The sequence below is a fragment of the Schistocerca gregaria genome, chromosome 1, assembly GCF_023897955.1.
Source record: "Schistocerca gregaria isolate iqSchGreg1 chromosome 1, iqSchGreg1.2, whole genome shotgun sequence".
In the NCBI taxonomy this organism is placed as follows: domain Eukaryota; kingdom Metazoa; phylum Arthropoda; class Insecta; order Orthoptera; family Acrididae; genus Schistocerca; species Schistocerca gregaria.
Genome location: NC_064920.1, coordinates 786,744,517 through 786,762,106, shown reverse-complemented (window position 1 = coordinate 786,762,106; position 17,590 = coordinate 786,744,517). Strand labels below are relative to the sequence as shown.

Here is a 17,590-nt window from a genome sequence, read left to right as displayed (position 1 = left end):
GAAATTTCTCCCTCAAATTAAGGCCCATGTTTAATACTACTTCTTATCTCTTGGTGAGGAGACCAGGAATGCATTTTTTTTGCCAATGACAGTCTTATTTTTATATCCTCCTTGTCCTGTCTGCCATGTTGTTTTGCTACCTAGGCAGCAGAATTCCTAAACTTCATGTACTTTGTGATCCCCAGTTCTGAGGTTAAGCTTCTCACTGTTCTCACTTCTGCTACTTCTCATTGCTCTCATTTTTCTTTGAGTTACTTTCAATACATAATCTACACTCATTAGACTGTTCATTTTGTTCAACAGATCCTGTAATTCTTCTTCATTTTCACTGAAGATAGCAAATTCTACTCTTGCATCTTTCTTTTATTTCTATCATTGCTTCTTCAATGTAAAGATTGAACAGTAGGGGTGAAAGACTACAACCCTGTCTTACAACCTTTTTAATCTGGGCATTTCTTCTTGGTCTTCCACTCTTATTGTGCCCTCTTGGATCTTGTACATATTGTACATTACACATCTTTCCCTGTAGCGTACCCCTATTTTCTCAAAATTTCAACATCATGCACCATTCACCATTGTCAAACACTTTTTCCATGTTGACAGATCCTATGAATGTGTCTTGATTTTTCTTTAGTCTTGCTTTCATTATCAACTACATCAGAACTACCTCTCTGATGCTTCTACCTTTCCTAAATCCAAACTAATCATCATTTAATACATCCTCAATTTTCTTTTCCATTCTTCTGTATATAATTCTTGTCAGCAACTTGAACGCGTGAGAATTTAAGCTGATTGTGCAATAATTCTCACACTAGTTGGCTCTTGCAATATTTGGAACTGTGGAGACAGTGTTTTTTCAGAATTCAGATAGGGTATATCTAGACTCATACATTCTACACACCAACGTGAATAGTCACTTTTTTGCTACTTCCCACAACAATTTTAGAAATTCTGATGGGATGTTGTCTATTTCTTCTGCCTTATTTGATCTTAAATCTTCCAAAGCTCTTTCAAATTTTGATTCTAATACTGGATCCCCTATCTCTTTTATATCAACTCCTGTTTCTTTTTCTATCCCATCATCAGATAAGACTGCCCCATCAAAGAGACCTTAAATGTTCTCTTTCCACCTACCTGCTGTCTCCTCTGCATTTAATGGTGGAATTACCATTGCATTCTTATTATTACCACCCTTGCTTTTAATATTACTGGAGTTTGTTTTGACTTTCCTATATGCTAAGTCAGTCCTTCCAACACTCATTTCTTTTTTGATTTCCTCAAATTTTTCATGCAGGCATTTTGCCTTAGCTTCCATACACTTCCTACTAATTTCATTCCTAAGTGACTTATTTCTGTATTCTGTAATTTCTCTGAACATTTTTGTACTTCCTTCTTTTGTCAATCAATTGAACTATTTCTACTGTTACCCATGGCGTCTCCTCAGTTACCTTCTTTGTACCTACGTTTTTCTTTGCGAGTCCTGTGGTAGCTCTTTTTAGAGATGTCCATTTCTCTTCAATTGAACTGCCTACTGAGTGATTCATTATCATAGCATCTACAGCCTCAGAGAACTTCAGGTGTACCACCTCATTCCTTAATACTTCGTTATCCCACTTCTTCACACATTGGTTCTTCCTGACTTGTCTCTTAAACTTCAACATACTCTTCACCATTATTACATTGTGGTCTGAGTCTATATCTGCTCCTGGGTATGCATTACAATCCAGTATCTGATTTTGGAATCTCTGCCTGATCATGATGTAATCAACTAAAATCTTTTCATATCTCCTTGCCTTTTCCAAGTATACCACATTCTCTTGTGATTCTTGGAAAGAGTGTTCACTATTACTTGCTGAAACTTATTGCGGAACTCAATTAGTCTTTCTCTTCTCTCATTCCTAGTACCAAGCCCATATTTTCCTATAGCTCTTTCTTCTGTTTCTTTCCTTACAACCACATTCCAGTCCACCACGACAAATAGATTTTCATCTCCCTTTATATACTGACTTATGCATTCAATATCCTCATATACTTACTCTATCTCTTCATCTTTGGCTTGCGACAATTCCATATATACCTGAACTATCACTGTCTGTGTGGGTTTGCTGTTGATTCTGCTGAGACCAAACCTATCTCTGTACTGTTCTCAGTAACTCATCCTCTGCCCTACCTACTAATTCATAACAAATTCTACTCCTGTTATACCATTTCTGCTGCTCTTGATATTATCCTATACTCATCTGACCAGAAATCCTTGTCTTCCATTTCACTTCACTATATCCAGATGGAGCCTTGGCAGTTCTCTTTTCAGGTTTTCTAGCATCTCTACCATATTCAAACTTCTGACATTGCATGCCTTGGCTCTTAAAAAAGTATGCTTTCATTGGTTATTCATTTGTTTTCTCATAGTCACCTCCCCCTTGGAAATCCACTCACAGAGATTCGAATGTGGGGTAGCCTGGGATGAAACTACCAATGGAGAGATCATCACAACACTTCTTCAGACATAGGCAACAAGTCCTGTGGATGCACATTATGTGTCTTTAATTGAATGGTTTCCATTGTCTTCTTCATCCTCATGCTGTTGATCATTGCTGATTCTCCTGTCTTTAGGGGCAGTTTCCCACCTCAAGGGCAAGACAGTATGTTCCTCCATCCCCTCTTACAAGGCTGTTGACAGAATTAGGGTGATTTCTTATGCTGGAAGCCTTCATCTGCCATTGATGATGATTTTTATTCAAAATTTAAATAGCGGCGGGTTTCAAACCAGGGTCTAAGTATGTTTTGATTACTAATCAAAGAAGCTACTCTAGACCAACATTGAAATAAGGAATATAAAAACACAGTTTATGTTTCACAGATGCAGTTGTGGATATATGGACCATAACAACAAGAAGCAAACATTAATTTACAAACTGTTTTTGGTGAAAAGCCTTGAGCATTTGCTTTTTTCCAGTATGATTAAGGAAAATTTTTCATCACATCATCCCCAAGAGAAATTACATGTTCAGCCAGTTGCTAAATAGGCACTCCCATCTTCAGAATAAATAATATGACAATATCAACTTGAATATATGTAATTCATTACTTTGATATCCATTATAGTGCAAACTATTTTTCTCTAAATCTAGGAGTTGCTGCATGCATATAACACTACATATTTCATTTTTAGTTATGATCACATTACTATTTTAGTTCTTACCTGGACTAAAGTCATCAACATTGAATATAAATGGTTGAAGTCGTAGATCTCTGAGATAGAGGGTGGCACCATATGCATGTTCTCCAGATAGGTGAACAGTAAGCTCTTGTTTACAGGTAAATGATCGTCCAACTAGTGTTGGATACAACATGTTCTCATGTGAATGTGCAGTAGAAACTTGCACAGTTTGTCCTGTACACAAAAATTTTAACGATTCACATACATTTTAGAAAATATCTCAAATTATTCTGTTATCTAAATTGCAGAAGAATAAAGTTTGATTCATTTGTAGAATTTTTGAGTGGCAGATATCCAAGCAATATTGACATTTGTTAGAATCAAAAATGACAGGCGTATAGGTAAGAATGATGTTGAAGGATGTAGACCCTAGATGTGGCCTGTTCTAGCAAATGTACTCAGTATAAAGCTTGTCTTGACTGAAAAAGAGGTTGCATCCCAAGTTAGTTTTCTACCAAGGCTTAATCCTAAGTATGCAACTGTGTTAATGATTGTAATGAGCTGGTTGAACAGAATGTGCTAGAAACTGGTATGATTTACCTCTCTGTATGTCCATCTTTTCAGAGATGGTTGCGGGACACTGCTCTTCAATTCAGGATGCCAAATTAAACTCCTTTCAGCAATCTAGTTTCCAAACCTATTTTATTTGGGTACCAGTTTTGGTGATTTACTATTCCATCTTCAGGCCCCTGACCAATGTGTATGAAGATTCCATCTGAGTTCTGATCAAAAAGGGGCCAGCAGTACTGGTATTAGTAGATTTTTACTTGCACCAGCAATTGCTTCAACCATCATGATGATTGGAGTGGTTGCTAGAGCAAGCAGAAATCATAATGGTTGAAGTAGCAAGAGCAAGAGCAAGTAGAAATCTACTAATACCAGTATCTGTTTTGATCAGAACCAAGGTGGAATCTTCCTGCAAGTTGTTCAGGGGCCTGAAGATGGCATAATAAATTGCCAAACTGGTAGCCAAATAAAATAAGTTTGGAAACTAGATGGCTGAAAGGTGTTTAATTTGATATCCGGTATGATTTACGACCATGAGGTGCAGCCAGAGACACCCAGGCTTTCCTGTTGATTTAGGTGTTATTTCCTTTTATTATCTGAACTGAGCACAAGCTTACGTTCCTTTGCTAATGTATTGATGTATTGATAAGATATTAAACCCTACTTACCCCTCCTTCCTTCCATGGAGTTTGAAAGGTAGGAGAGATGTACAGCAACTGTAACGTTGTATAAGTTGTACCTGGATAGCTCAGCCAGCAAAAGTATGGCTTACAAAAGGCAACGTTCTGAGTTTGAGACCTATCAGACACAAAGTTTTAATCTTCCAGGAAGTTTCAAAACAGCACACATTACTATTAAGTGAAAGATTCAGTGCTTCTTGAATGGAGCAAATTTTTTTAGTAGTACTGTGGTTAAATTTTATGTTTTTACCATCACCTAGAACCTACGTAGGATGATTTGGATTTGTTTGGCCTCTACTGTGAGGCTGGGATGGAATGACAAAGCCCACTATAGAACTACCCCTAGAGCAGCTAGAAGTTTTCCATTCATTGTCCCACTGGTTTCTTAGCGATTCCTTCAAAGTCTTAAAAAAGTCTGAGCTTGAGACCTTGTCATCTTCACAGCAATTGAAATTATCATGATCTTTCCTTGTCTGTCCACCAGTCCATAGCCCTGAGAGATTTAGTGGCCCTTTTCCTTAAATCAAGTTACTTATTTATTTTTATTTTCTGTTGTAAACGGTCTATATATTACATTATCTTAAGCATTAGAAGGGTTGGTGTGTGTATGTGTGTGACAAGGGGGGGGGGGGGGGGGGCAGTGAGGGATTACTATGACATTTCCTGTGATGTTGCTATAGTATCTGCATTGCTGCTTACAAATCAGAAAATAACATTGTTATTGGCACAGAGGAATAGCAGTAGGCACAATGGCTATTGGAAATAGGTAGGTGTGTTGCTGGTGCCAATAAATTTGTAAAGTAAAAATAAAGTAGATCTGTATGGCATAATTGCCTGGGAGTCCTCCTAGAGAGATTTTTTGCTCCTGTTTGCAAGTTCTCTAAAGCATGCATCACTTTGGTGACATGCTCATACTTAACCTACCATGGTAATATTGGCAATGAAAGAAGACCTATAGTTTAATGTGAAATATGAACCACATTACATTCCTGGCAAATCTTCACATTAGAGGTGAAGGCTAGTATAAAAATAGACTCAAACATTCCAGTGTCTGACCAAGACATGGTCCCATGATGTTACAGGCTCCTGGCTTGCACTTTACCACTGGACCACTATGCCCATCTGTAAAGTGAGGATACTTTCAGTGGTTTTTATGAAGACAGGTGTGAAACTGATGGCTCAGTAGGACAAGACCTGGCTGTTTAGGAAAACTAGGAGTTTGTATATTTTCCACTGCTCTGGATAATAACCTGTGTAGAATATGGTACAATAAATGATGGAAAGGGTTTTGCAGTAGACACTGTGAAAGTGGCAGAACGTAATGGCATCAAGGTCACATAGTACAATTTGCTTGCGGATGTTTGAAGTATTCCGTCAACATTTTATGGGAAGCAGTCGATAAATTATGGCTGTCAATTTGAATGGGGGCTTGACATATAGGCATTATAATTTTTAACATTTTTATGCAGCAACAGCAACTGATATTGTTTATACAAGAATATACAGCCTACAGTTACAGGTTAACTTTATCGTTTACCTAGGTTTCAGTGTTAACAATAACGTCTTCTTAAGAACCTGCAAAATGTTAATATTATAATGTGCTAGTAAATTATATTAGATACAGTCATCCTACAGGATGCAACGTTTAGTACTTACATAAAATATTATTTAAATATTTACCTAAAACAAGCCATGTCCTAAGTCAACTTTATAAAACTTGATGCATAGCCATAAGGTTTTGTCACTTCTATTAAACAAGCTGTAGCAAATTCACTTTAAGCCTATTGTATGGGCCTCGTTGTGTGACTAGAGACTGCGGAGCATGAGGGCTCCGCGGTCTGCCTCACAGAGGGCGGCATGCATGTGCGAGACGTATAGAATCAAACTCTTTTTTACGCATGTGTCAGATGACATTTTTGCTATGAATTAATTTTATACTTTACTATTGTAAGTTAATTACAGTATCCAGCATGACTATGTTTTACATTCAACTACAGAGCCTTATAACTGACCAACAAATCCTGTATGAACATCTGTAGGAAAGGTTCTATTATTACAGAAACTGTAATGGTTACCTGAAATTAGTGAACAACATCAACTTTTATGCGAGATACGTGGATGACATTCTTCTACTGGTTAATAACTCTCCAGAAGGAATAAAGCAAATTTTTGCAATGTTTAACAGTCTACATAAAAAAAAGATTCACACAAGAATTGGAATCAGCTGATAGATTACTAAATTATCTTGATTTAATGTTGACTATTAAAGATGCTAAAATAGAGTTCAACATATTCCGGAAGGCAACTAATTCAGACAACATCATCCCAGCTGATTCAACCCACCCCCAAGTGCATAAAATGGCATTTTTCTATTCTAGTATCCATCGGGCGAATTCTATCCCATTGTCAGATGTCAACCTCGAAAAATAATTTCAGTTACTCGAGAGTATTGCACTGAATAATGGCTATGATCCAAAGATAGTGAGGCAGTTATATCATAAGAAAACGTGAAAAAGGACAATGACTTTAGTAAACATAACTACTCAAACCCGAGATCAGACCAAGAAATGGTTGTCGGTTCCTTATACAGGTAATGTCTCCTACAAGATAGGGCGCCTGTTGAAAAATCCAGGTTTTAAAATTTCCTTCTCAACGAGTAATAGTTTAAAGCAAAATTTGGTTCATTCCCTTGAGAAAGACTGTGATAAGTCAGCAAAATCAGGCGTATATAAGATTATGTGTGATGATTGCCCATGTTATTACATAGGTCAAACATACAGAGCTATAGCAGTAAGGTTTAAAGAACGTCTTCCAATAAAGGATGTAGGAATACGGGGGTCAGCCTTTGAGGAACATCTGGTGCAAATGGCTCATACACTTAAACCTTTAATGACATAGAGCTACTACATCATGAAGTTAAGTGATATAGACTCGACACACTTGAGGAACTAGAAATGTATGCACACCTAATTACAGATAGAGGCAATTTACTGAACAATCAACTGTATCTAAAAAATAGGGCATTCTTCGAAGGTTTCCAGCCTATATTAGGTTTACAATAATTCATAATGCATGTGACCATTACAGTTTCTGTAATAATAGAACCTTTCCTACAGATGTTCATACAAGATTTGTTGGTCAGTTTATAAGGCTCTGTAGTAGGATGTAAAACATAGTCATGCTGGATACTGCAATTAACTTACAACAGTAAAGTATAGAAGTAATTCATAGTAAAAATGTTATCTGATGTGTGCGTAATAAAAGTTTGATTCTATTCGTCTCGCGCATGCGCACCGCCCTCTGTGAGGCAGATCGCGAAGCCCTCATGGTCCACAGTCTCTAGTCACATGACGAGGCCCGTACAATGGGCTTAAAGTGAATTTGCTACAGCTTGTTTAATAGAAGTGACAAAATCTTATGGTTATGCATCAAGTTTTATGAAGTTGACTTAGGACATGGCTTGTTTTAGGTAAACATTTAAATAATATTTTATGTAAGTGCTACACGTTGCATCCTGTAGGATGACCATGTCTAATATAATTTACTAGCACATTATAATATTAACTTTTTGCAGGTTCTGAAGAAGACGTTATTACTAATGTTGAAACCTAGGTAAACAATAAAGTTAACCTGCAACTGTAGGATCTATATTCTTATATATAGGCATTACATTCTTCATGAAAATAGTCCTATACTTATCTGGAATGATGATAAATGTTCAATAAGGCCACTTAGGAGAGATTGTGCACAGGAAGGATTTTTATTTATTTATTTATTTTCTTTTAATTAATTTTTTTTTAGGTGGACAGCGGTGTAACAAGTAATAGGAGTGAGATTGTGAGAACAATGTATTGTGTAGGGAGATATGAATATGGAATATCTGGTTTTTAAGAATGTATTGTTTCGAAGGTACACATAAATTTTGTTCTTACAGAAAGCAGATTGAACAAATGTTTTGGTATCAGGCATTATACTTCAGTTACAACATTATCAGGCCATTAGGGAAGATTATCGGAGGGTTTGGTTAAATAAGTATTTCTAAAACTTCAAGAAAGAAATTGGTCTGCTTTTAGTGTAAGTGGCATGTACATTGAGAATGAAGATGGTACAAGTGGCAAGGATGATCTGTTGCAGGATGGAGTTTTTCAGAGATTAAGCACATATAACTCTGCAACAGTTTGTGCTGCAAATATAATTGAATCATTAGAAATGTATTAGCTGCTGGTATGGGCACACTGCACTGAGGTTTTTGGGAGGTGATATGGATAGAAATTTCTTGGAATATGTTGTACATGCTTGGCTTGAGGTGTTGCAGGTTGATGTTGATTTTGGTTTAGGTATGGTAGCCATTATCTCTTCTCTTTATTGTTATTTCACCCCCTCCCCCTCCAAAAGGAGGTGTGATAACAGTAGATAAAACCATTTTTCAGACAAAACTGAAATGGTTTATATTATTGTGTAAAAAATGAAAACAAATGAGACAGTTCTGTTGGTATTAAAACTATACCCTTTGAAAAGTATTTAAAATTTATCACTGATTTTTTAAGATAGTTAAAAACACACAGAAATAATTATGTAGATGCTGCTTTGAGATGATGGTGGTAATGGTGTATGGTAGCATCATATTCATAGTGATGAAATTCTGTTTACTATGTTACAACCACAGAAAACCACATGAGTCAACCACCAGTGGACAGGATGGTGGAAGAGGGGAAGGAATGAGAAATGACAGGACAGATTGGTCTGAGACTATAACAAAGTCTGGTTGGCGGTGGTTGTCAGGGGCAGATTTCATGGTTGGGATCGGTTGAGGTTACTGCAGGATAGGTTTGATATGATATGGAGGTGCATGTAATGTGAGATATGAGTGTACTGGCACAGAAGAGTACCTGGATGGCTGATTGAGGTATGGGATATTGGATCTTAAGTGCTGGGTCTGGGTTTCCTATTTAGAGTACTAATATTGGTTTAAAAGACAATCCCCAAAGAGAATTATTGAAGTAAATAGATATTTGTGTAGGATGCAAGTCAAAGAAGAGTAGCTTAGCCCAGAATTTAAATAAATAAAATACTTTGCTTCAAGCAACAAAGCTGTCAAATATTTATACACAAAATCATTTAATACTGCTGACTGCACATAATAATCTACTAATAAATTAAAATAATGTTAAACTACTTTTACCTGGATTTGCAACATGTTCAAAGATTTCACTAGAGAGTGTATACTGCAACTCTAGCTTATTAATGTACCATCTTTCACCACCTGGTGTCTGAAACAGGAGGCAAGTTGTTCCATGAGAAACCAGCATTAAAAATTTTGTTCATAAATAAATTTGGAATAGACATCAAGTCACATGAGAAGTTCAGAATACCTTGGAAAAGCTCCATCTGATAAAAAATGATGGCCACGTCAGATCCAAATAAGAAGTGTCTTCATTACAGCTCCCCGATATATTAGCCTTGTTAGGGACATAAATATCTCTATCCTGTGAACATGATTCATATTGGCCCATAAATATAATAATAGTTGTGTACATTATCATTATGCATTTCAGCTAGTAGATCTTACCCTCATTTCACCAGATATTGTTTTATACTTGATTGAAAGCAAAGCATCAACTTGAAGAAGAATACATGTTGCTCCATCTTTTCCTCGGAAACGGAAAAGCGAATTTGTGCGAGGCACTTCTGTCGTTGTAGGTCTTGATGTTGTTGTCGGTGGTGTTGTTGTAGTTTCTGTGAGAAGAAATGCGTTATTTCCATATCTTTCAAAATGAGTATGTTTAATAGTCACTGAAGAAGTGTTAGATGACACATAAGATACTATGATTTTTCCTCCTGTTCCAAAATATGATGCTATATTTTGTGCAACATTATGAAAATATTGCTTTTGTTAAGAAATATGCAGCTGAAAATCTAAGCTTCTTACAGGCATATGGAGTCCCTTAATGAATCTTTCACTCTGCAGGGAAGTGTTTCCTGTTATGAAACTTCCTGACAAATTAAAACTGTATGTCAAATCAGTACTCAAACCTGGAACCTTGGATTTTATGGGCAATGTTTCACTGAATGAACCATCCAAGTATGGATCACAACAGCCCTTACAGATTCACTTTTATCAGTACTTCTCTCCAACCTTTCACACTTCATAGAAGCCATCCTGTATAATTTGTGGGTTAAGCACTCTTGCAAGCAAGGATACTGTGGAGAAACGACTTAGCTGCAGCCCAGAACCTTAGCCACAGCTTGAGAGAATTGCCCATTAAAGGTAATGTTCCAGGTTCAAGTCCCAGCCCTGTACAAAGGTTCTGCAAAACACCAATAAATAAAATAAGAGTAGAACATTTTTGTGGTCTTCTATAGATATGCAGAATTCTACAACCTAATGTTATCATTTTCCTTGATAATTTCAGTACATAAATAAGTGAGCACAAGCATTTCAGTTGTGTTTAAAGTCAACTTTGTTCGCAAGATTTACTTCCATAAATATAATTTTAAGAGATTTTCAATGGCATCCTTTACTTGCTTACATGAGGGCCAGTCACAACGTTTTAATTACCACTTCAAACTTTATGATGGCATCAGTCCTACTCTCCATTTCCACCCTTCAATGCAGCACAATTTTCTCAACAATGTCTGCCTTGAACACCATGGCTGTGAAAGAGCTGCAGTTTGGTTATTCATGAAATGTTTCACCTCTAAAAACAAATGGTCATTCCAGAAATGCCTGCCATGTAATAATTTTTTCATCCAAGGAAAGAAGAATACATCACTCAGTGCCATTTCAGAAAAATACAGGGTATGAGGCAAAACCTGGTAACTCAAAAAAATCAGCATGTGTGGTTGTTTCCCATGCAGAATGAGCAGGGCATTGTCATTGAGAAAAATACACATCGGACAGCTTCCTATGATGATTGTTTTTGACAGCATCTTGTAATATTATCACAAGTTTTTTATAGTATGCTCCTCCTGTGATGGAAAAAACGCTCAGCATTCACCTGCCCATTGATAGTTGTACCTTTGCCATTTTCAGCAATGGTGAATTCACAAGTCCCTCTGCTTGCTTTACCCCTTTGTCTCAGAATCTTATTGATAGGCCTAGCATCCATCCATAGTGATTAGGCAACTAAAGAAGTCCTCTGGACTGGCTTTACACAGTTACAATATTTCCATTGTTGCCTCCATTGAGCAGGCATTTAGAAAGTGCTGGGCAGTTGCAGAATCCAGTGGGTGACACTCTTTGTCTTTTTCAAAATGTCATGCAAGATGGCCCATGACTGATGTTGACTTTTTCCATTATCACTTGATTTTCCAGCACCACAACACTTGCAATACCCACTTCTTCATGAGAAATGCTCTGTCACTTTGTTCTTCATCAGTCAGACTTGTCTAACCACACTGGAAGTACACTATGTGATAAAAAATATCTGGACAACCCCAAAAACATAAGTTTTTCATATTAGGTGCACTGCACTGCCACCTACTGTCAGGTACTCCATATCAGTGACCCCAGTAGTCATTAGACATCGTGAGAGAGCAGAAAGGGGAACTCCGCGGAATTCATGGACTTCGAACGTGTTCAGGTGATTGGGTGTCACTTGTGTCATACGTCTGTATGTGAGATTTTCACACTCCTAAATATCCCAGGTCCACTGTTTCTGATATGATAGTGAAGTGGAAATATGAAGGGACACATACAGCACAAACGTGTATAGGCCGACCTCATCGTTTGACTGACAGAGAGAGCCAACAGTTGAAGAGGGTCATAATGTGTAATACACAGACATCTATTCAGACCATCGCACAGGAATTCCAAATGCATCAGGATACACTGCAAGAACTATGACAGTCAGGCGGGAAGTGAGAAAACTTGGATTTCATGGTCGAGCGGGTGCTCATAATCCACACATCACACCCGTAAATGTCAAATGACGCTTCGCTTATTGTAAGGAGCATAAATATTGGACAACTGAACAGTGGAAAAACATTTTGTGGAGTGACAAATCATGGTACACAATGTGGTGATCTGATGGCAGGGTGTGGGTATGGCGAATGCCAGGTGAATGTCATCTGCCAGTGTGGGTGGTGCCAACAGTAAAATTTGGAGGCGGTGGTGTTACGGTGTAGTCATGTTTTTCATGGAGGGGGCTTGCACCCCTTGTTGTTTTGCATGGCACTATCGCAGCACAGGCCTACATTGATGTTTCAAGCACCTTCTTGCTTCCCACTGTTAAAGAGCAATTTGGGGATGGTGACTGCATCTTTCAACAAGCTCAAGCACCTGTTCATAATGTGCGGCCTGTGGTGGAGTGGCTACATCTACATCTACATCTGCATCTACATCTACATATATAATCTGCTTGCCACCAAGCAGTGTGGGGCAGAGGGCACTATTTGCACCCAAGTCATATCCCCCCCCTTGTTCCACTTGCAGATAGTGTGAGGGAAAACCGACTGTCTGGTCTGAACACTCAGTACAAGCTCTAATTTCCCTTAGCTTTGAATGGTGATCATTGCATGATTTGAAAGTTGGGGTGCTAATATATGCTCTAATCTTCAGTGAAGATTGGATTTTGGAATTTAGTGAGCAGCCCCTTTCCGTTTAGTGCATTGTCTGCAAGTGTGTCCCACTTCAAACTTTCTATGAGATTTGTAACACTCTTGCAATGGCTAAAAGTACCAGTTTCGAATCCTGCTGCTCTTCTTTGGATGTTTTCAATCTGTTGAACCAGACCCAACCGATAAAGGTCCCATACAGATGAACAATACGCTAAGACTGGATAAACTAAAGTATTGTAAGCAATTTCCTTTGCTGAAGGACTGCATCGATTCAGGATTCTACCAATAAACCACAATCTAGAGTTCGATTTACTCATTACTTGTGTATTCTGATTGTTCCATTTGAGATCATTTCAAATAGTTACACCCAGATACTTGGCAGATGTTACTGCTTCCAAAGACTGGGCATTTATTTTGTACTTGTACATTAATGGGGATTTTTGCTTTGTAATACACAGTAGGTTACACTTACTAATATTGAGAGATAACTGCCAGTCATTACACCACACATTTATTTTCTGCAAATTCTCATTGATTTGTTCACAACTTTTGTGAGATACTACTTTCCTGTAGACTACAGCATCATTGGCAAACAGTCTAATGCCACTGTCAATACCATCAACCAGATTGTTTATGTAAATCATAAAAAGCAGTGGACCTATTATGCTGCCCTGGGGTACACCTGGTTACACTTGTTTCTGTTGAAGTCTCCCAATTCAGAATGACATACTGCTTTCTGTCTGTTAGAAAACTTTCTATCCAACTGCATGTCATTGGATAGACTGTAAGCACGCACTTTATGGAGCAAGCAACAATGTGGAATTGAGTCGAACACCTTTTGAAAGGCGAGAAATATGGAATCAACTTGGAAGCCAGTATCTAGAGTCTGTTGTATATCACTCACAAAGAGGGCCAGCTGTGTCTCGCATGACCGCTGTTTTCTAAAACCGTGATGGTTTCTGCAAATGAGCTTCTTTGAGTCCAGAAAGGTCATTATGTCCAAACAAATCGATGTCAGTGAAATTAGCTGGTAATTATGTGCATCCGATTTTCTACCCTTTTTATACATTGCTCTAACCTGGGCCTTCTTCCAGTCCAGTGGAACTTTCCAATGTTCCAGTAATCTCTGGTAGATGATGGATAAAAATAGTGCTATATTTGTAGCTTAGTCAACATAAAATCTTATGGGGAGACTGCCTTGGACAGATGTCTTCCTGGTGTCTACGGGTCTTAACTGTTTTACAATCCCAGATACACTAAACACTATGTCAGCCATCCTTGCGTTTGTTCGATAATTGTAAGGGAGAATGATGCTGCAGTCCTCTACCGTAAATGAGTTTTTGAAAGCTAGGTTTCGAATTTTGGTCTTCTGTTTATCATCATCTGTTACACTACCCATTCTGCCAGCAAGAGAAGGTATTGAATTATTTGTAACGTTCATAGATTTTACATATGGTCAAAATTTTTTGTGGTTATTTTTAGAATCTGCTGATAAAATATTGCTTTCAAATTCGTTAAAAGAATCTCTCATTGACCTTCCGACAGCTGCCTTCATTTTGCATAATTTCTGTTTGTCAGCGGGGCAGTGACTATGTTTAAAATAACTGTGCAAAATTCTCTGACTTCTCAGCAACTTCCTAATATGTTTGTTGAGGTGGAGCCTTTCCTTCCCCTATATTTTTGCTAGGCACATATCACTTTAGCACATGGGGGTCAATACCTTTAAATTCCAACCAAAGATGCTCAATATCTTTGTGTCCTATGGTGAATGCTTGGAGATCACTATGAAAATATTCATTAATGACACTTTTATTTGACTTTCCAAACAACAAAATGCTATGCTGTTTTTTTTTCTTCTTTTTTAAAAAAACTTCCACGGAATAGAAGCCACAGTGACATTATGGTTGCTAATACCTCCTTCTAGATTAACTTCCTCAAAAAGATCAGGTCTGTTTGTCATCAAGATATCTAATATGTTCACATCTCAAGTTGGTTTTCTAACCAATTGCTCAAGGTTATATGTTTAGAGTACTTCTAGAATAACTTTACATGAGTCTTTGCTTCTGCCCCCTGTGATAAACGTGTAATTTTCCTGGTCAGTGGACGCCAAATTAAAGCCTCCACCTATAACTAATGGATAATTGGGATATTTATTTCCTATGTACTCAAGAGTTTCCCTGAAATGTTCTGCGATGTTTGTTGCGGATGATGGTGGTCTATAAAAACATCCAAATACAATGGTCACTCCTTGTCTGATTGACAGCTTTATCCAGACTATATCACAGTCCGACCCAGTATTGATCTCAACTGCATTTAAACAACTTTTAACTGCAATGAACACACAACCTCCCATTGCATTAGTTCTACCCTTCCTAAACATTGTCCAATACGAGTTCAAAATTTCACTGCTATTTATGTCTAGTTTCAACCAGCATACAATATTGGCATTAGTACTGTTTATTTCAGAGATTAACTTAGGGATCTTGCTACCAACATTTCGACAATTTACTAACATGAGATTTAGTATATTTAAAGACTTTTGAATAACCTGTTTGGGCAAATTAACAATTTTTACAGCTGGCACACCAACATCAGTGTCATGAACTGGTAATTTTTCAGGCCAGTGGTTTGTTTCCCATGGGGGTGAACCTCATTTAAAATATCCCCATGTGCATGCCCCAAGTATTGTGCTACCCATGAAGCTGCTTTCTGTGTATAGTGCACCCCTGATCTGTCGAGGGACATCCTACAACCTTCCACCCCATAGTGTAGGTCGAGGAATCTACAACCATTTTCATCACACAGTCGACTTAGCCTCTGGTTACATTCTCCTCTCGCCTTCAAACCAAAGGACCCTGGTCCACCCTGGGTACAATGCTGCAAATCATCAACTTGGCTTCCACCCCTCAAGAGATGGAGGCCACATTCGACAATTTAGCCAGCTGTTGATAGGACCCAAGGATTTCCTCAGAACCCCCATGACTGGCATTGTTGTGCCGACATGTGCAACAATCTGCAGCTGGCTGCACCCCACATGCTCGATAGCCACTGGAAGAGCCTCTTCCACATCCTAGACGAGGCCCTCCCAGCAAGCAGACCGAGTGAATGTTGAACTTCCTCCCCACCCTAGCCACTATGTTCCTGAGGGGCTCCATGACCCGCCTAACATTAGAGCTCCTAATAACTAATAAACCCATATCCCCACGTGCCTGTCTGGACCTTGCTGAGGAAGTGGCCACTTTCCTGACAGAAGGTGCATTCTGATCCGGCTCAGCCCCCCCCCCCCCCCCCCCCCCCAACAGCATCAGACAGCACACTGAACCTATTAGCTACACAACAATAACATCTCTGTAATGGACTAGCCTGCACAGAGTCCTGAACTGAATCCTATAGAACACCTTTGGGATGTTTTGGAATGAAGACTTCATGCTGGACTTCTCCGACCAACTTTGATACCCCTCTTCAGTGCCGCAGTCCATGAAGAATGGGCTGCTATTCCCAAAAAAACCTTCCAGCACCTGATTGAACATATGCCTGCAAGAGTGGAAGCTGTCATCAGGGCTAAGGGTAGGTCAACACCATATTGAGTTCCAGCATTACCGATGGAGGGCGCCATGAACTTATTCTATACTGGAATGTGCTGTACATTTCCAACAACTCAGCATGGAATGTGACAGCATTATTCCCTTTCAAATCCAGAAAACAAATTACTGTTCACTACCCCACTTCATCAACAGTCTGCACAATTCTGTTTGGGCTCCTCTAGAGGCATGGTACAGCACTATGACATGGGGATTTCAATGTATACCAGGAATGCAGACATATACCTGCAAACAAACAAGAAGGTAATTATGCAATTTTATTATTTGAAGCTATAATTAAAGCTTTGTGGCTGACCCTTGCAAAAGAAATAGAAATGTTGTTGTTGTTGTTGTTGTCTTCAGTCCTGAGACTGGTTTGATGCAGCTCTCCATGCTACTCTATCCTGTGCAAGCTGCTTCATCTCCCAGTACCTACTGCAACCTACATACATCCTTCTGAATCTGCTTAGTGTACTCATCTCTCGGTCTCCCTCTACGATTTTTACCCTCCACGCTGCCCTCCAATGCTAAATTTGTGATCCCTTGATGCCTCAAAACATGTCCTACCAACCGATCCCTTCTTCTAGTCAAGTTGTGCCACAAACTTCTCTTCTCCCCAATCCTATTCAATACCTCCTCATTAGTTACGTGATCTATCCACCTTATCTTCAGTATTCTTCTGTAGCACCACATTTCGAAAGCTTCTATTCTCTTCTTGTCCAAACTAGTTATCGTCCATGTTTCACTTCCATACATGGCTACACTCCAAACAAATACTTTCAGAAACGACTTCCTGATACATAAATCTATATTCGATGTTAACAAATTTCTCTTCTTCAGAAACGCTTTCCTTGCCATTGCCAGTCTACATTTTATATCCTCTCTACTTCGACCATCATCAGTTATTTTACTTCCTAAATAGCAAAACTCCTTTACTACTTTAAGTGTCTCATTTCCTAATCTAATTCCCTCAGCATCACCCGATTTAATTTGACTACATTCCATTATCCTCGTTTTGCTTTTGTTAATGTTCATCTTATATC

The 17,590-nt window shown here is 38.4% G+C and overlaps 1 protein-coding gene across 1 annotated transcript in view; it reads right to left on the bottom strand.

Moving 5' to 3' along the window:
* LOC126269384 (uncharacterized) overlaps positions 1-17,590 on the bottom strand; it is an 86,908-nt gene that overhangs the window by 17,571 nt on the left and 51,747 nt on the right. Inside the window, exons 4-7 of the mRNA XM_049973990.1 lie at positions 9,977-10,143; positions 9,780-9,893; positions 9,590-9,677; positions 3,203-3,394 (exon numbers count right to left, since the gene is read on the bottom strand). Coding sequence (XP_049829947.1) covers positions 3,203-3,394; positions 9,590-9,677; positions 9,780-9,893; positions 9,977-10,143 — 561 coding nt within the window. The remainder of the gene's footprint in view (positions 1-3,202; positions 3,395-9,589; positions 9,678-9,779; positions 9,894-9,976; positions 10,144-17,590) is intronic.